This window comes from Salmo salar, chromosome 11 (assembly GCF_965601325.2).
Source record: "Salmo salar chromosome 11, fSalSal1, whole genome shotgun sequence".
NCBI lineage: Eukaryota > Metazoa > Chordata > Actinopteri > Salmoniformes > Salmonidae > Salmo > Salmo salar.
In genome coordinates, this window is record NC_138301.1 from 15421490 (window position 1) to 15442425 (window position 20936).

Genomic DNA, 20936 nt, shown 5'->3' on the forward strand with positions numbered 1-20936 from the left:
TTTAGTGCCTTGTTGCAAACAGGATGCATGTTTTTGAATATTTGTATTCTGTAAAGGTTTCCTTCTTTTCACTTGGTCAATTAGGTTAGTAATGATATTGATCCATCCTCAGTTTTCTCCAATCACAGCCATTAAACTCTGTAAATGTTTTAAAGTCCCCATTGGCCTCATGGTGAAATCCCTGAACGGTTACCTTCCTCTCCTGAAAATGTGTTAGGAAGGACACCTGTAGCTTTGTAGTGACTGGGTGTATTGATACACCATCTAAAGTGTAACTAATAACTTCACCATGCTCAAAGAGATATTCAATGTCAGCTTTTTTTTTTACCCATCTACCAATAGGTGCCTTTCTTTGCGAGTAATTTGAAAACTTCCCTGGTCTTTGTGGTTGCATCTGTGTTTCACATTCACTGCTTAACTGAGGGACTTTACACATAATAAATAGTATGTGTGGGGTACAGAGATGAGATAATCATTCAAAAATCATGTTAAACACTATTATTGCACACAGAGTGTCCATGCAACTTATTATGTGACTTGTTAAACAAATGTTTACTCCTGAACTTATTTAGGCTTGCCATACCAAAGGGTTTGAATACTTATTAACTCAACCTTTCATTTTTTCATTTGTAATACAACTTCTTTTTTTTCTTTTTTTTTAAACAAAATTCCAGTTTGACGTTATGGGGTATTATGTGCAGGCCGGTGACAATAAAATCTACATTTGACACATTTTCAATTCAGGCCGTAACATAACAAAATGTGGAAAAACTCACAGTTCAGTGTTACATGGTTGTAGCATCCATGCTCACCCCACACAGTTATTACTTTCCTCTTCCACTGACAAACACCCATGGGAGCGAGCTGAGAGCGCACATTTCATTACCTGTTGTTAGCAGATTGTGTGCGTGGGTGTGTTGTATGTGAAACTATGTGGATATGCCTATCTGTCAATAAACCATTCCATAGTTATGTTACGTGTGTATAATGTACACTGAGCAAACCAAACATTAGGAACACTTTCCTAATATTGAGTTGCACCACCTCCCTCAGAACAGCCTCAATTCGTCAGGGCATGGACTCTACAAGGTGTGGAAAGCGGCCCATGTTGACTCCAATGCTTCCCACAGTTGTGTCAAGTTGGCTGGATGGTGGACCATTTGGACCATTCAGGTAGTGGAACCTTTTTTGATAAACAAGGGAAACTGTTGAGCGTGGAAAACCCAGCAACGTTGCAGTTCATGACACAAATTTGTGCGCCTGGCACCTACTACCATACCCTGTTCAAAGGTAATTACTGTAAATGTTTTGTCGTGCCCATTCACCCTCTGAATGCCACACATACACAATCCATGTCTCGATTGCCTCAAGGCTTAAACATCCTTCTTTAACCTGTCTCCTCCCCTTCATCCACACTGATTGAAGTGGATTTAACAAGTGACATCAATAAGGGATCATAGCTTTCACCTGGTCAGGCCATGTGATGGAAAGGTGTTCCTAATGTGTTGCATACTCAGTGTGTATTGGACTGAGGTGGGAATAGACACGAGGAAGAAGAGATTCCATAGTGTTTTTCAACACAATATTCAATCCCATTTTAGTGCAACCAACTGAAGTGAACAGCACGTCAATAGGAGCAAGACAGCGGTGTACTCATACATTAGGGAGTGATGTTTTGCCGTTGGAAGCAGACCAGGGACTGGTGTGGGAGCAGAAGGGTTCATCTATAACCAGATGGGCATCAGTAGCATGCAGCAGTGGGTAGGTAGGAGGAGAAACACTAGGTTGGACACATTGGTTGGGTGGTCAGACTGAGAATCAGAGATCGACTTGAAGTTACGAAGAACATTCCCTCTATAAACACTCTCTAGTCGTACAACCTGGTATCAGTTTAGATTTGCAATGTCATCATACTGAAGAACATTCAAATACAGTCAGGGCACAGTGCCACGTCAGTCTATCCCACTGCACTGTACTTCCACAATTCTACCATCCATTTTGTACTTTTTCTCCTGTGGCGGTGGTGTTGAGGGTGTCTGCTGAACAAGGACAGTGTGGGAGAAGAGAGAAGGGAGAGTAGAGTGAGTCCCAGAGACAGATGCAGTCAGAGCGGCCCACAATGGTGTGGTACCATGCCAGTCCTCCCAGTTGAGGGAACATCGTGGCTGTTCTCCAAACAACAGCGCAGCATATTAACAGATACATTCTGTACAGTTTCCAGTTTAAATAAACACGCACGTGCACACACACACACACACACACACACACAAATACATTCACTCACTCTCTTTCATTCTTCATACACACCGGCTCACCCTTGCTACACACATGCACACATAGGGACTAACGCAACAAATAGCATTCCAAGCTCCATCAAAAGGAGGAAATAGTATTTGAGGCTGATCTGTGATTTAGTCCTTCAACCTACATGGAACTTAATCAGAGTAGTATAACATATTAATTAAGCTTTCCTGTCTGAGGGGGTTCATATCACACACTATAATTACTGTCATGTCTGCCAGAGGAGAGCCAAAGCACACCATAGCCTAGTATTGTTGGCTCTGAGCTAAAAGATAGGCAGTTACCATTGGTCTGTCTCAATCTCATTAAAGTTCACCCAAGCGTGAGTGAGTGTGTAGGAGAGAGAGCGAGAGAGAGAGAGATACAGAGAGTGCACATGTATTGTACAAGCATAGATTCCTATAGAATTCATATTGGGATTACAATAACATGGATTTGGGCCTACATTATTTCTTACAGTATTTTTACAGTACAAGCCATACAGTAATGTGGAAAACTATTAGTGTGTGCCGGTAAAGCCTCTGAAAAAGTACGTGCAGGTCCTGCTTCAGTTGAAGAGGACAGACAAAACCCAGCGTCAGCTTTGGTAACACTCAAGTAGGCATGGTGCAGCGAGAGCAGAGACAGAGAGGAGACTTCAACAAAGACAGAGGAACAGAGGAGGAGGAAAGATAAGTGTTGTTTCTCTCTCTGCGGTGTAATCTGGGTCCTCTTCCTGCTGTCGTTCATGCTAATGGTCTCTGACTGGGAGGGAAGCCACACAGCAGAGCAGAGCAGAGAATAGCAGAGCTGGGACTCTGACTGACGCAGGGACTGAGTGACTGGGGCCTCCTCAGTAATGACCCAGCAACCAATGGGCCTGAACAGAACCTGATGCAGCATGAATCTCACACAGCCCCAGACACACTGTGTGCTTAGAGATAGAACACAACACACAGACTCAGACCCATACAATTGCACTCGCATGAATGTGACCACACAAACGTATACAACATAGCCTGGGCATAGAATTAGGCAGAAGCAAAAAAAAAAGTATGTTCTGCTCACTAACTGACACCAAAGCCCAACCTGCAAATGGTTGGTATTGATAAACAGTCTATAGCTTGGAATTTTCCCAGCCTAATTCCAATGGTCTGATCAAAGCTGTTAGACAGAACTCTCCCCTTCTCATCCTTTTCAGTCTGTTTGCTTCTATCTCTCCCTCTGTCCTTATGCACTGGGCTTAATGAGCTGTAATGAATTGTCTTCGGTACACTGGACATCAGAGAGCCATCCCAGAGCCCTGGTCACATGAGAGAGGACAGAGCTAAGGCAGAGAGGAGAAGACCGAGAGGAGAAGAGAGAGAAGAGAGGTCAGAGAGGAGAGGGCAGAGAGGAGAGGGCGGAGAAAAGAGGCCAGAGAGGATAGGCCAGAGAGATGAGGGCAGAGAGAAGAAGACAGAGAGGAGAGGAGAGAGAAGAGAGGACAGAGAAGAGAGGGCGGAGAAAAGAGGAAAGAGAGAAGAGGGCAGAGAAGAGAGGACAGAAAGGAGAGGACAGAAAGGAGAGAACAGAGTGAAAAGGTCAAAGCGGAGAGAAGCAGAGGTCTGCACTGTCAGAGATATCCAGCCATATCTGCACTCAACCTCATGACCAATACCTCAGTGTCAGCCATCAAAACATGAACAACCATATAGGTTTGAGGAAGAGGTGATTGTACAAAACATTAGGAACACCTTCCTAATTTTGAGTTGCATTCTCTTTTGCTCTCAGAACAGCCTCAATTTGTTGGGGTATGGCCTCTACAAGGTGTCAAAAGCATTCCACAGGGATGCTGAACCTTGTTGACTCCAATGCTTCCCACAGTTGTGTCAAGTTAGCTGGAAGTTCTTCGGCTAGTGGACCATTCTTGATGCACACAGAAAAGGGTTGAGTGTGGAAAACCCAGCAGCGTTGCAGTTCTTGACACACTCAAACAGGTGTGCCTGGCACCTACTACCATACCCCGTTCAAAGGCACTTCAATCTTTTGTCTTGCCCATTCACCTTCTGAATGGCACACATCCACAATCCATGTCTCAATTGTCTCAAGGCTTAAAAATCCTTCTTTAACTTGTCTCCTCCCCTTCATCTACACTGATTGAAGTGGATTTAACAAGTGACATCAAAAAGGGATCATAGCTTTCACCTGGATTCACCTGGTCAGTCTATGTCATGGAAAGAGCAGGTGTTCCTAATGGTTTGTACACTCAGTGTACAATCCTATCATATGACTCATTACAGAGTTAGGTGAATGTCACTTTATGTTACAGTACAACAGCCAAAGGATGTTCAAGTCAATGCACTGGCACAAATATAACAATGACAACAAATGCGTCCCATGTTACTCTGTCCTACGTTGTCTGTGTGTGGTGGAGTAGAGTTGACCGTGTAAAGCAGATGAGAGAGTCTAACCCTCCTGAAGCACTGGTGGCTTGTTTTGGTCTCTGAAGAGGGGGATTACATTACCAATGCCTGGCAAACCTCCCACTGTGACTGTACTGCATCATTATTCATCACCTAGAGGCAGAGGGAAGGAGGGAGATAAAACCAGGCTTTAAAGTTTAATGTGGGAGAACACAAGAGTCCTGAGGAGGACGACAAGACCATGGGAGGAACAGCTCCTGTTTGGGAAGCTTCCTGTGTGATACCATCCTGCTGACAGAGGGCTGGGAGAGGAGAGCCGTAAGACCCAGACCTCTAACAGACTAGACGTCGTAAGACTGATGGGCAATACCTTGTCTGTTGAGCAGTTTCCCAAATCATTAACACAAGGACCTAAACAACATCAATGGCGTTTCTCTTCTACCCCGAGCCGTGAATGTCACGTCCTGACCAGCAGAGGGCGTAATTGTGTTAGTTTTGGTCAGGATGTGGCAGGGGGTTTGTGTGTGTTTAATGTTGTGTGTGTGATTGGACTCCCAATTGAAGGCAGGTGTGTTGAGTTGCCTTTGATTGGGAGTCCTATATAGTAGTGTGTGTTTTTCTTTGGGGTTGTGGGTAGTTGTTTTTGCACTGCGTGTTGTGTGCCTGCAAAACTGTTCCTGTCTTCGTGAGTACCGTTTATTGTTTTCCCTGTGGATGCTTTACTTGTGTTTGGAATTAAACTATGAGTATCCACATTCCCGCTGCGCCTTGGTCCATTTTTGACGACGATTGCTACAGAACTACCCACCACAAAAAGACCAAGCAGCGGAAGAGGAGGAAGCCACAGGAGAACAGCGTGGATGGATGGACTTGGCAGGATGAGCGAAGATTCTGGGAGGACAAGTTAAGGGAGCTAAGGGAACCCGAGAGGCAGCCCCAATAATTTTTGGGGGGGGCACAAAGGCTGTTTGGCGGGGCGAGATGGGAGCCCCAGGCCAGCTCCCCGTACCCTTGTAGGGCAGAGACAGACTGGACAGGTCCCGTGCTTTGGGGTTTGGGCTGTGGTGAGGCCTGGGATTTTCAGGCCGGTAGGCACAGTACCAGCACCCCGCATGTGCCAGGGCGAGGTGAGCATCGAGCCGGAAGGGGTGATGCCAACCCTGCGCTCAAGACCGCCAATGCGCCTCTACGGTCCGGTGTTTCCCGCTATACGCACTAGCATGGAGGTGCGTGTCTCCAGGCTGGCACGTCCAGTACCAGCCCCACGCATCAGGCGTCTAGTGCGTCAGCCCAGCCTCGTCAGTCAAGAGTCGCCAGAGCTGCCCACCAGTCAAGAGTCGCCAGAGCTGCCCGCCAGTCAAGAGTCGCCAGAGCTGCCCGCCAGTCAAGAGTCGCCAGAGCTGCCCGCCAGTCTAGAGTCGCCAGAGCTGCCCGCCAGTCTAGAGTCGCCAGAGCTGCCCGCCAGTCAAGAGTCGCCAGAGCCGCCCGAGCCGCCCGACTGCCCGGAGCCGCCAGAGCGGCCCGACTGCCCGGAGCCGCCAGAGCGGCCCGACTGCCCGGAGCCGCCAGAGCGGCCCGACTGCCCGGAGCCGCCAGAGCGGCCCGACTGCCCGGAGCCGCCAGAGCGGCCCGCCTGCCCGGATCCGCCAGGGTGCCCCGCCTGTCCTCCGGCCCAGCCCGAGTGGCCCTCCTGTCCTCCGGCCCAGCCCGAGTGGCCCTCCTGTCCTCCGGCCCAGCCCGAGTGGCCCGCCTGTCCTCCGGCCCAGCCCGAGTGGCCCGCCTGTCCTCCGGCCCAGCCCGAGTGGCCCGCCTGTCCTCCGGTCCAGCCCGAGTGGCCCGCCTGTCCTCCGGCCCAGCCCGAGTGGCCCGCCTGTCCTCCGGCCCAGCCCGAGTGGCCCGCATGTCTTCCGGCCCAGCCAGAGTGGTCCGTCTGCCAGGATCAGCCCGAGTGGCCCGTCTGCCCGGCGCAGCTATCGGCGCCACCGAAGTGGGCGACGCCGAAGGTGGAGCGAGGTCCACATCCTGCACCTGAGCCACCTCCAGGATAGGTGGGTTGGGGAGGGAGGGTGTAGCACAGTGCCGTCGGTGACGGCAGCCACCCTCCCTTCCCTCCCTTATTGTTTAGGGGGATATTTTTTGTTGTTTGGGGGTTTGTTTTCTTTTAGGTGCATTCCGGGGTCTGCACCTTGAGGGGGGGGGGGTACTGTCACGTCCTGACCAGCAGAGGGCGTAATTGTGTTAGTTTTGGTCAGGATGTGGCAGGGGGTTTGTGTGTTTAATGTTGTGTGGGTGATTGGACTCCCAATTGAAGGCAGGTGTGTTGAGTTGCCTTTGATTGGGAGTCCTATATAGTAGTGTGTGTTTTTCTTTGGGGTTGTGGGTAGTTGTTTTTGCACTGCGTGTTGTGTGCCTGCAAAACTGTTCCTGTCTTCGTGAGTACCGTTTACTGTTTTCCCTGTGGATGCTTTACTTGTGTTTGGAATTAAACTATGAGTATCCACATTCCCGCTGCGCCTTGGTCCATTTTTGAAGACAGTTGTTACAGTGAAGATATCACATCCCGAAATAGACGTGTCTTGTTTTTGAGGGAAACACATCAGGCTGTCTTTCACTTCATGATTCACCTCCACCTTGGACCGTAGGTAATACTGGGCTTCTTTCATGGCACAATAGGCTTTCAAACGCTGACCCCCCCTCATGAAAAGACACAAACAAAGCAAGGTTTACATGTACACTTATAACATTTATAGAGCTAGATACAAAAAAACACTGTGGTTTACAGATCAATTATCAAAAACAACAACATAAATAATTGGCATGACCATGACAAATAACTTGGTCCCTGTAGTAGCAGATGAGTAAGCGGGAGTGATAGCCGATGTCTTATTGCTTTCAGAATGAACAGAACAGAAAGGCCTGCGCACTGAATACGCTCCCAATTACCACATCATTGGCAACGTTTCCATCCACGAGGATCTCGGCCTGACGAAGATCCTTCCGGATCAAAACCGTGCAGTGTGCAGGCCCTTTCTGTGCTTCTCTAGGACACACTTAATCAGCCCAGGCACCTACGTTTTCTTTAAGGATGTGTGTATTGACCACCAACGTTTCTTTCAGAATGAACAACCCGCTATGTCGAGAAGGTAATACTGTAGGTCTAACGAACCCATCCTCTACATAAGCACCTTGTCCCTTAGTGGTTATGGTGAGGGGACATAGCGGTGGAGGGCCCTTATTGTCCCTTCATATCCAGTCCCAGTCTCTCCCAAGAATACTACCTGTCCCTCATACTGGGAGAATTTCGCTGTCTTGAGGCTGAGCCCAAAACACTGATGAACTAATGATGACCCCAGGTGCCAGGCGCCGAGCACACACCCATAGCACAGTGACCTGAGGGCTAAACACATTCACTGTACTGAACTGTGTGTACAGCTAACGATACGAATCCAAACGCATTACGTAACATTACCAGAACACTGCTGGAACATCACAGCTATCACATCACATCCCTTTCTTGAGTGTTTTGATACATCGTGAAGGATACTGTACAACATTCACTGGGTGAAGGAACTCAGGACGCAAAGAGAAAGAGAAGGAAGGGTGAAAGAGGAGGTATGAGTTTCAGACTGAGGATTGGGTAGCAGTGTGATTGCGAGAGTGTTTCACCACTGAGGGTGTTGTAGATATTGGAGTGATGGTAATGATGGTTGGGATCTAGAGGGCTGTAGGCTCAGGCTGTAGTGGCTTGTAACTGTAGTGCACTGTGGGTGTGGTAGTGTGGTAGTGTAGTGTATTGTCAGTTGTCGTGTAGTGAGGGCTCTCTCTGGACCCCTGCTGGTAGCTCTGTAGTTCACCGGTACAGGTGGCGACGGGTTCCATGGCAACCTTGCCCATGACAACCATGTGCCAGTGTTTGTCTCTAACAGGATGAGCCAGGTCAATGGAGATCACAGCTGTCTAACTATGAGTCTGTCTGTCTATGGGACACACACGGTGTGAAATGAAGAGCCCTAAGTCAGAGTCCGTGTGTCCTTCCTTTGTTCATGGGATCTGGATCTGTAGCTCCTCCTCCTCTTCGTCTGGGTCGCTGGGCGGTCCGTCTGGGTTCTCCGGGCTGAACCGAGCTGACATCATCTTCCCAAACAGGCCCGGGCTCTTCTGCCGCCGCAGTCTAGAACAGAGGAACACAGAGGAGAGGAAGAGTGAGTGGACTTGAGTGAGAAGGCTACTTCAGGTTTTAATCTCCATTTTTCACAACTGGCACTTATTTTTTAAATATTTTTATTTCACATTTATTTAACCAGGTAGGCAAGTTTAGAACAAGTTCTCATTTACAATTGCGACCTGGCCAAGATAAAGCAAAGCAGTTCGACAACATACAACAACACAGAGTTACACATGGAGTAAAACAAACATACAGTCAATAATATAGTAGAAAAATAAGTCTATATACAAAGTGAGCAAAAGAGGTGAGATAAGGGAGGTAAAGGCAAAAAAGGCCATGGTGGCGAAGTAAATACAATATAGCAAGTAAAACACTGGAATAGTAGATTTGCAGTGGAGGAAAGTGCAAAGTAGAAATAGAAATAACGGGGTGCAAAGGAGCAAAATAAATAAATAAATAAATAAATAAATAAATAAATAAATACAGTAGGGGAAGAGGTAGTTGTTTGGGCTAAATTATAGATGGGGTATGTACAGGTGCAGTAATCTGTGAGCTGCTCTGACAGCTGGTGCTTAAAGCTATTGAGGGAGATAAATGTTTCCAGTTTCAGAGATTTTTGTAGTTCGTTTCAGTCATTGGCAGCAGAGAACTGGAAGGAGAGGCGGCCGAAGGAGGAATTGGCTTTGGGGGTGACCAGAGAGATATACCTGCTGGAGTGCGTGCTACAGGTGGGTGCTGCTATGGTGACCAGCGAGCTGAGATAAGGGGGAACTTTACCTAGCAGGGTCTTGTAGATGACCTGGAGCCAGTGTGTTTGGCGACGAGTATGAAGCGAGGGGCAGCCAACGAGAGCATACAGGTCGCAGTGGTGGGTAGTATATGGGGCTTTGGTGACTAAACGGATTGCACTGTGATAGACTGCATCCAATTTATTGAGTAGGGTATTGGAGGCTATTTTGTAAATGACATCGCCGAAGTCGTCGATCGGTAGGATGGTTTTACGAGGGTATGTTTGGCAGTATGAGTGAAAGCTGCTTTGTTGCGAAATAGGAAGCCAATTCTAGATTTAACTTTGGATTGGAGATGTTTGATGTGAGTCTGGAAGGAGAGTTTACAGTCTAACCAGACACCTAGGTATTTGTAGTTGTCCACATATTCTAAGTCAGAACCGTACAGAGTAGTGATGCTGGACGGGCGGGCAGGTGCAGGCAGCGATCGGTTGAAGAGCATGCATTTAGTTTTACTTGTATTTAAGAGCAGTTGGAGGCCACGGAAGGAGAGTTGTATGGCATTGAAGCTCGTCTGGAGGGTTGTTAACACAGTGTCCAAAGAAGGGCCAGAAGTATACAGAATGGTGCCGTCTGCGTAGAGGTGGATCAGAGAATCACCAGCAGCAAGAGCGACATCATTGATGTATACAGAGAAAAGAGTCGGCCCGAGAATTGAACCCTGTGGCACCCCCATAGAGACTTCCAGAGGCCCGGACAACAGGCCCTCCGATTTGACACACTGAACTCTATCAGAGAAGTAGTTGGTGAACCAGGCGAGGCAATCATTTGAGAAACCAAGGCTATTGAGTCTGCCGATGAGGATGTGGTGATTGACAGAGTCGAAAGCCTTGGCCAGGTCAATGAAAACGGCTGCACAGTATTGTTTCTTGTCGATGGTGGTTAAGATATCGTTTAGGACCTCGAGCGTGGCTGAGGTGCACCCATGACCAGCTCTGAAACCAGATTGCATAGCGGAGAAAGTGCGGTGGGATTCGAAATGCCCAGTGTTGTCAAAATTCTGTTTCTCCTGTAAAAGTCTGATTATTCCCCCAACAACTAAGGTAAAGTTCTTCCAGAAAATCACTGTGGAGATCTCAACAGTGAGCGAGTAAACAAAGGCATATTTCAGGACTCTGCGTCAGATAAACAAACAATGCCTAATTCACCATCGCCTAAAAGCCCAGCACAATGGAGCTGCTTCCGTTGCCAGGTAACACTCAGTTAGCCAGAAATGACCAGTTACTGAGCCAAGGCTGCTATATTGGTGGTCATACCACATGGACAACAGTGAAATACTAACATTATCTCTACAGAGGTAGAGCGGGGGGACAGGAAGAGAGAGGGAGAGAGGAATAGAGAGAGAGAAAGAGAGAGAAGGCTGAGGTCTGCGCTTTACAACCCAGGTACATTTTTTGAAATTCAGCAGAAGGTTCCCATCAGGCCTAGCTGTAATGAATCCCTCTGAGGCTCAGAGAAAAGCTTAAATTATTTATCAACAAGCCGTTTGCCGAATTGATCTTAATTTTGAGATGATTCATCACCTTGACTTGGGCCCAAAATCCTACCTGCGTGTTTGCAGTCGGCTCGGTCTGCGCCATAATGACAAAGACAAACAGGTACAAAAGAAAAGCAGACGCAGTTAATTCCTTAAACCAACACGCTCTCTCTTTCCTGTCTGTTTCGCTGTCTCTTTACCTTCTCGAGCTCCCTCCTTCTCTCTCTTCTACTTTCTCCAACTCCTTTCTTCCTCTGTGTCGTAGCAAGTTCAGTGTATCTGTTGTCACGCTTTATTAGGACACAACAGCTTAACCGTCAGGAAACTTGTTTTGAAGACAATGCCTGGCGTCTGAGGCTGGTCTGGGTAAATGGTCCGGCTATCCAGGTAAATAGAGGATTCATTAGAGAGGAGGAGCCCAGCCAAGCCCCCAGACCAGCCCAGCTCCCAGTTACACAGCTGATCAACTAGTCTAGACAGTAGCCCTCATGAACCTACGATAGCTAACAACACTAGGCCAGCCACCACTGCCTGCCTGGGACTGACTGGCGACTGACTGACTCACTGACTCACTGACTGACTAAAGGACTTACTGACTGACTGACTCACTGACTGACTGACTCACTGATTGACTGGCTGAAGGACTCACTGACTGACTGAAGGACTCACTGACTGACTGACTCACTGACTGAAGGACTCACTGACTGACTGACTGACTGACTCACTGACTGAACCACTGTCTGACTGACTGACTCACTTACTGACTGAAGGACTCACTGACTGACTGACTGACTGACTGACGGACGGACGGACTCACTGACTGACTGAAGGACCCATTGACTGACTGACTGACGGACTCACTGACTGAAGGCTTCACTTACTGACTGACTGACTCACTGACTGACTGACTGACTCACTGTTTGACTGACTGACTCACTGACTGACTGACTCACTGACTGACGGACTCACTGCCTGACGGACTGACTGAAGGACTCACTGACTGACTGACTGACTCACTGTTTGACTGACTGACTCACTGACTGACGGACTCACTGCCTGACGGACTGACTGAAGGACTCACTGACTGACTGACTGAAGGACTCACTGACTGACTCACTGACTGAAGGACTCACTGACTGACTGACTGAAGGACTCACTGACTGACTCACTGACTGAAGGACTCACTGACTGACTGACTGACGGACTGACTGAAGGACTCACTGACTGACTCACTGACTGAAGGACTCACTGACTGACTGACTGACTCACTCACTGAAGGACTCACTGACTGACTGACTCATACTGGAGAGCAGGGAATATGAGGGTGAGTGAGCTGGCTGGAAATGTACAGATAGTGAGATTTACATTATGAGCTGTCCAAGTTCATGAGTAATCAATGTGAGCTGCTGGCGCTAATCAGTCAGTAATGATACTGTGGGACCCATAGTAATATTAGGCATAAGAGATAGCCACCCTCCTTTTTAATATCATTATTATGGGTAATATCTTTAGACAATCAAATGGTACTGTAAAGCAGACTAGTATTTTAGGATATAAGATGGTTATTGTGGTTATTACTGACTAATGCTCAATATCAGCCACAGTTAGGCCAGTTAAGAGATCTCAGAGGTCTTAGGGCTCTTAGATTACTGATCATCAGTAGAACGAGACCTAGTGATGATAGAGGCAGCATGTCTGATGTGCCGTGTACACAAACGTTTGGGGTCACTTAGAAATGTCCTTGTTTTTGAAAGAAAAGCACATTTTCTGTCCATTAAAATAACATAAAATTGATCAGAAATACAGTGTTGACATTGTTAATGTTGTAGATGACTATTGTAGCTGGAAACGGCAGATTTTTTAAGGAATATCTACATAGGCGTAGAGGCCCATTATCAGCAACCATCACTCCTGTGTTCCAATGGCACGTTGTGTTAGCTAATCCAAGTTTATCATTTTAAAAGGCTAAATGATCATTAGAAACCCTTTTGCATTTATGTTAGCACAAATGAAAATTGTTGTTCTGATTAAAGAAGCAATAAAACTGGCCTTCTTTAGACTAGTTGAGTATCTGGAACATCAGCATGTGTGGGTTCGATTACAGGCTCAAAATGGCCAGAAACAAAACACTTTCTTCTGAAACTCGTCAGTCTATTCTTGTTCTGAGAAATGAAGGCTATTCCATGCGAGAAATTGCCAAGAAACTGAAGAACGCGCAAACTGGCTCTGAAGAACAGCGCAAACTGGCTCTAACCAGAATAGAAAGAGGAGTGGGAGGCACCAGTGCACAACTGAGCAAGAGGACAAGTACATTAGTGTCTTGTTTTAAAGTTCTCCAGATACAGAGAAATACACCTACTGTGTTGTATACTAACCGAGTGTCTAGCTAGCCAACTGGCAAGGTGGTGAGTCACAGTGAGATATGACATATTCTGTAACCTCGAATATGAGTGGAAATGTGAATGTGCCCATAGTATCACTTCTTCACTGTTTTATAATGTAAAGGTGTTCAGTACAAGTTTATATCCTTTTTAAGAGAATGATAATTGACATATTTGTGATACAGAGACTAATGATCATAGTCAGAAGGAGACCTAGTGATGATATAGGCAGCATGTCTGATGTGCCCTGTCTGTCTTGTGATTTAAAAAAAAAAGAAAAGTAAACATTCGAAACTTCTACACACTTGAAAGTCGGTGACATTATTCAAGTGGGCAACAATACCAGCAATAGAGGAGTGAGTGTGTTCAGTGTGTGTTTAGTGAGTGTTCAGTGTGAGTGTTCAGTGTGTGTTTAATGAAAGTTCAGTGTGTGTTCAGTGTGTGTTTAGTGAACATTCAGTGTGTGTTCAGTGTGAGTGCTCATTGTGTGTTCAGTGATTGTTCAGTGTGAGTGTTCAGTGTTTGTTCAGGGTGTTCAGTATGAGTGTTCAGTGTGTGTTTAGTGAACATTCAGTGTGTGTTCAGTGTGAGTGCTCATTGTGTGTTCAGCGTGAGTGTTCAGTGTTTGTTCAGTGTGTTCAGTATGAGTGTTCAGTGTGTGTTCAGTAATTGTTCAGTGTGAGTGTTGAGCTGTGTGTTCAGTGATTGTTCAGTGTGAGTGTTCAGTGTGAGTTCAGTGATTGTTCAGTGTGAGTGCTCATTGTGTGTTCAGTGTGAGTGTTCAGTGTTCAGTATGAGTGTTCAGTGTGTGTTCAGTGATTGTTCAGTGTGAGTGTTGAGCTGTGTGTTCAGTGATTGTTCAGTGTGAGTGTTCAGTGTTTGTTCAGTGTGTTCACTATGAGTGTTCAGTGTGTGAGTGTTCAGTGTGTGTTTAGTGTGGTCAGTGTGTGTTTAGTGTGTGTTTAGTGAGCGTTTAGTGTGTGTTCAGTGTGAGTGTTCAGTGTGTGGTCAGTATGAGTGTTCAGTGTGTGTTCAATGATTGTTCAGTGTGAGTGTTGAGCTGTGTGTTCAGTGATTGTTCAGTGTGAGTGTTCAGTGATTGTTCAGTATGAGTGTTCAGTGTGAGTTCAGTGATTGTTCAGTGTGTGTTCAGTGATTGTTCAGTGTGAGTGTTGAGCTGTGTGTTCAGTGATTGTTCAGTGTGAGTGTTCAGTGATTGTTCAGTGTGAGTGTTCAGTGTGAGTTCAGTGATTGTTCAGTGTGTGTTCAGTGATTGTTCAGTGTGAGTGTTGAGCTGTGTGTTCAGTGATTGTTCAGTGTGAGTGTTCAGTGTGTGTTCAGTGTGAGTGTTCAGTGATTGTTCAGTGCGAGTGTTCAGTGTGTGTTCAGTGTGAGTGTTCAGTGTGAGTTCAGTGATTGTTCAGTGATTGTTCAGTGTGTGTTCAGTGTGAGTGTTCAGTGATTGTTCAGTGAGTGTTCAGTGATTGTTCAGTGATTGTTCAGTGATTGTTCCGTGTGAGTGTTCAGTGATTGTTCCGTGTGAGTGTTCAGTGATTGTTCCGTGTGAGTGTTCAGTGATTGTTCAGTGAGTGTTCAGTGTGTGTTCAGTGATTGTTCAGTGTGAGTGTTGAGCTGTGTGTTCAGTGATTGTTCAGTGTGAGTGTTCAGTGATTGTTCAGTGATTGTTCCGTGTGAGTGTTCAGTGATTGTTCCGTGTGAGTGTTCAGTGATTGTTCCGTGTGAGTGTTCAGTGATTGTTCAGTGAGTGTTCAGTGTGTGTTCAGTGATTGTTCAGTGTGAGTGTTGAGCTGTGTGTTCAGTGATTGTTCAGTGTGAGTGTTCAGTGATTGTTCAGTGTGTGTACAGTGTGAGTGTTCAGTGATTGTTCCGTGTGAGTGTTCAGTGATTGTTCAGTGCGAGTGTTGAGCTGTGCCCCATGCAGCATCCCTTTGGGAGACAAAGTGACACTAATGTGACACGGTGGCTCTGTGGGGCCATCTCACCCGCAGGCTTCAGCACCTCACTCTGCACATCAAAGACCCAACACAGCTTCACATAATGAATCCACTCCCTCCTCAATTATAGATGACCCTGGTCTGAGCTGCAGCTCAACCAGCAAAGGAAACACAATCCTTATTAAAACTACACAACCACTCATGTTATTATGATGTGAGAGTTGAACTATTTCTAGAAATGTGCAGGATAGATTGGCGTGCCAGTTCGCAGTGGACCTGCAGTAGTGTGCGCGGCTGTGTGTGTTGTGATGACGCACGGCTAGAATGGCTCCAGGGTGAACTGAGCCTCAGTTTAGAAAGAGAAAGAACACAGCCTCCCACACAGCCTGGGATCACTCTGCGTCAAATTAGATTATTCAACCAGGTAGAGAGAATCAGCCTCTACGATATGTCCGCTATAGGGAAAACTAAACCCTGGCAAGTACAGAATATACTATGTTAACTATTTCCAAGAAGCAGTATCTGAGCTGCCACCCCATTTACTGCTCTCTGTTCTCATCCTCTGTGGTGTAATGCTAGCCTGGTTCCAGGTCTGTTTGTGCTGTCCTGTCAATGTCTGTGGTCATTGACTATATACAGGAGTTAGAAAGACAATACCAACAGATGTGGAATCAGGCTAGTATGATGGTGCCAGAGGCCTGGATTGACCCTCTCTGTTTCCCAGGCCATGTTAGTCTACTGGGGGGACTCACTGACAGGAACAGAGATCCTTTTAATGGCGCTAAATTACACATAATAGTGTTTTGACCACAGTCACCCACTAAACGACTAAAAGCTTTTCCATTGCCCAAACACTTAGCAAGGCCATTTTAAGGTGTCAGAGAGTACATCTGAAGGACAAGAGGGGGAGAGAGAGAGAGAGAGAGAGAGAGAGAGTGAGAGAGGGAGAGAGAGAGAAAGAGAGAGGGTGAGAGAGAGAGAGAGCGAGGGTGAGAGAGAGAGAGGGCGAGAGAGAGAGAGACAGAGAGAGAGAGAAAGAGGGGGGTGGGGTGGGGGGAGATATAGAAATGATACCCACTGGGCAAAAACTGGTTGAATCAACATTGTTTCCATGTCATTAAAAAACATAAATGTGATTTGTTAAAAAGTCATCAACGTAGGGGAATTTCCCATTTTTCCCACACAACTTTAAACTTAAATCCAATGACATGAAATGGTTTGTTGATTTCACGTTGAATTCACGTTAGTTGACAACTCAACAGAAATGAAATCAAAACTAAACAATTAAAATGCGTCTGTGCCCAGTGGGTAGTCTATATTTTCATGCTGCTACTATAATTAATTTATCAAACTCATGCCCAATTGCTTCCACAACATCTTCCACAACAAAGCCTCCGCTACAAATGCATGAACGCAAATCAATCTAATCTATAAAGCCAACAGCCTTGCTAAACTGCTAATGTGTTATTTCTGTCTGTTCACAGCTGGTACAATATCAAATAGCAATGTGGCACACACTGTGGGAATATACAGTACGAAGGCTATATGTTAGATTGAAAGGAGAGAGAAATCAAGGTTGGAAAGATCTCAAATACCAATACAATTCTAAGCCCTTCATCTTAAATCTATAGACGAAGCCAACGTTATTTTTTTCCCCTCGCTTTCCCTCTCTTTTCTAATCCTCCTCTCCTACTCCCTCTCTTCTGTTATATAACTACCTCTCAGATCACGTTAAACCCACTAACGGCGGCTCCTCGGAAAACATACAAGCCGAGAGGAGAACTTCAAATGGCAGCGCACACAACCTGCTGTCAACATCCACTGCTCTAAATGGAAGCTGTGCGTGTTAAAGCCTCTCACTGTTCAGCCAGAGAGTTTTGCTACTGTCGTTGGTGCTCCACAACCTGCGTCACATTTTGAAGTCTGAATTGGCCCCCTGATTGCGCTAAACAGACAAGCCTGCTACAGTGAAGGGAAATCAAAAGAAAAGAAGAAGCTTCATTTGATCCACTTTCTAATTGCCTTCAGAGTGCCGAGTATTTAGAGAGATCTGAACGTCCTGCCGGTCCACCAGAAATGACACAACACACAGAAAGAAAAACATCCTTTCTTACCACACGCACATGCATTTCCCATCACATGCACACATTATCCTGAAAAGTTCTTGTGGACCATTAAGCTGTCAGTCTTCAGACCAGAGGGGACACTACAAAGCAGGATCAATGAGTTAGCCAGCTAACTTTGATAAACAACCATGAATAACTATTGATTTTATGGTTCATTAAGGAAGTTAAACTTAGATATGTTGTTTTGGATGTTGAATCAATTAGACCATGCCCATTTCAAGCTTATTTTTCAAAGAAATTAAAAGTCATTTCAGAATGCAAGTTAGCTGGCTAAATCATTGATTCTGCTTTGTAGAATAGGCCTACACCTCAGCCATAGAAGTGGCTAGTTGTTTATGTCCAGTGTGACAGATTGGAGCGGCACAGTATCACAAAACGTAAAGGCCAGATCCTGGTGTAAAGATGCCTCACATGACATCACCACCCCTCCGGATCAGGACCGTTCTGTTTTAACAACGTTTTGACAGTGTCATGGCGACACGCCCCCCCATTGTTAGAGACCTTTCTCATGGTGGCTAGCTTTGTCTGTCTGTCTGTCTGTTTGTTTGTATGTCTCTCTGTTGTGTTCATCTCTTATCTCCCTCTCCATTTCTCCCAGGCCATTATATCCACACGCTTCAGCGCCGTCTGCAATTATCTTACCACTGACCCTAGGCCTGTTAACAAACCCGGGGGCCAAAGGTCATGTGTGTATGGCCTATGTGGAGTGTGTGTGTGTGTGTGTGTGTGTGTGTGTGTGTGTGTGTGTGTGTGTGTGTGTGTGTGTGTGTGTGTGTGTGTGTGTGTGTGTGTGTGTGCGCGCGCGTGTGGCATTGAGCGTGTGTGCACAGGATTAGACGATCCACAGAGGATTGATTGATAAATCGATGTGAAGGATGGACTTTTAACAAGCTACAGTAAAATAAGCATTTGGTAGGCTGGGCCACTAACCACCCCTTCCCCACCACACACACACACACACACACACACACACACACACACACACACACACACACACACACACACACACACACACACACACACACACACACACACACACACACACACACACACACACACACACACACACACACACACACACAGTACTGGCTGTCCCAGAATGCAACAGAGGTTTTCCCGGATCACCTGGCCTGGTCTGAGGTATTGATTTAGACATTAGCTTTATGATCATAGACTGGGCTGGAGCTGGGAGACCACTAGACTATTTATATCTCAGACAGACAGGCTGGGATGTGGTGGGAACTATTCCCCTGGTTAAAGGGATAGTGAGACATTTTGGCAATTACTTTTTTCTACTTTCCCAGGGTCAGATGAACTCATCAGATGAACTCAGATGAACTCATTATGTCTCTGCGTGCAGTTTGAAGGAAGGTGTAGGTCGTTTCTGGAGCCATTGCTAACTAGCGCTTGCGAAATCACTGAAAGTCTACAGGAACAGCTAGTATGCTAGTTCATCTGACTCTGGGTGAGTAGAAAAAAGGGATTTATTGTCATAATGTCACATTATCCCTTTAAAGAGCCAGAGGAGAGAGATCAAAGAAAGCATTACATATGGCTGGAAAAGATGGGAGAGAAAGAAATGACAGAAAGAGAGAGGAGTGATAGGATAGTTTAATACCCATAGGAGAGGTAGTGGACAACCACTAAATCTCAAAATCCTTCTTCCATTAATATTTCATTTTTTAGAAGCATTAATATTCCCACTTCTATCCAGCTACATCCCGTGCATCAGGGTTAATGTGGTTTGAGCGAGTTCATCCACATACAGTACCGTGTCCTACTAGGTACCTGATGGGGCCTGACTCCCTCACTGTTCCAGGTCAGGGCTCCATGAGGCGTTGTGTGTGTGTGTGTGTGTGTGTGTGTGTGTGCGTGTGTGTGTGCGTGTGCGTGTGTGTGTGTGTGTGTGTGTTCTTAAAGATGTTTCCATGCCAACACGCCTGTCACCCCTCTGCTAAGCTACAGGGGGCCAGCATCGCTGTGCTGCATGCAGGCTCTGTGTTACTACGGTAAACTATGACTGGGCGGCCCGCGATTGGCTGTCGGAGGGGATGAGCTGGGACACGGGTGGAATGATAAGGGAGAGAGAGAGAGAGAGAGAGAGAGAGAGAGAGAGAGCTGGGGGACAGGACGGCTAGCAGACAGACTGGCCTAGTGTAAGCAGGGCTGCCTGACTGACAAACTAAGACACAAGCCTCAGTGGGCTAATATCCTCCAGCTAAGATACCTGGGAGAACTAGAGTTTAGAACACAAGCATGGCAGCCATACACTGTCTGATTAAACATATTACACTACCAAAGACCGCTGAGAAGGGTATGACATTGGACGTGTGAATGTGTGCTTTTCCTGCATGTAGATAAACATAGGTAGAGCGTATGTGTGAGAGCATATATGAGAGGTGTGTGTGTGTGAGAGAGAGAGAGAGAGAGAGAGAGAGAGAGAGAGAGAGAGAGAGAGAGAGAGCATATGATAAGTGTGTGTGCGCATCCGTGTGTGTGTGTGTGTCAGAATCAGTCGTACCGGGACTGCAGATGTTCCAGTTGGACCTGGAGGTTCTCCGACTGCTCCACCTGCTCATCCAGAGACCGCTGTAGCTTCCTGGTCTGATTATGGGCCTCATCCAGCTGGGATGGAGGGAGGGAGGGAGGGAGGGAGGGAGGGAGGGAGGGAGGGAGGGAGGGAGGGAGGGAGGGAGGGAGGGAGGGAGAAATCGGTCATTGCAAATCATAGTTACACCAGACTACAAATCCCTGAATCAGTATTCTGATTTGAATACTTTGGATCAAAATCCTAAATACCCAACACAAGCACTTACTGACAGTATGTACAGTATGTGTACAGTATCTACTGTATCTACACTGCCCTCTGTAATTGTTGGGACAGTGAAGCGTTTCTTGTTCTTTTGGCTCTATACTCCAAAAGTTTGGATTTAAAATCAAACAATGACTATGAGGTTAAGGTGCAGATGGTCATATTTAATTTGAGGGTATTTCCATCCATATCGGGTGAACTGCTTAGAAATGACAGCACTTTTTGTACCTACCCATTTAAGGGGAGCAAAAGTATTGGGAAAAATTCACTTATATTTGTATTAAAGTAGCAAAAAGTGTAGTATTTGGTCCCATATTCATAGCACGCAATGACTACATCAAGCTTGTGACTCTACAAACTCTGTTTGTTTTGGTTGTGTTTCAGATTATTTTGTGCCCAAAAGAAATGAATGGTAAATAATGTATTGTGTCATTTTGGAATCACTTTGATTGTCAATAAGAATAGAAAGTTTCTGAACACCTCTACATGAATGTGGATGCTACCATGAATACAGATAATCCTGAATTAATCTCGAATAACGACGGAG

General features: G+C 46.2%; 1 protein-coding gene across 3 annotated transcripts in view; it reads right to left on the minus strand.

Moving 5' to 3' along the window:
- Positions 1-7407: 7407 nt before the first annotated feature.
- The window catches only part of LOC106562045 (coiled-coil domain-containing protein 102A), an 80637-nt gene continuing 67108 nt past the window's right edge, over positions 7408-20936 (minus strand). For all 3 annotated transcript variants that reach the window (XM_014126581.3, XM_014126580.3, XM_014126582.3), the window contains exons 8-9: positions 20099-20202; positions 7408-8856 (exon numbers count right to left, since the gene is read on the minus strand). In XM_014126581.3, the coding sequence (XP_013982056.1) occupies positions 8727-8856; positions 20099-20202 (234 nt within the window). In that variant the 3' untranslated portion in view covers positions 7408-8726. The remainder of the gene's footprint in view (positions 8857-20098; positions 20203-20936) is intronic.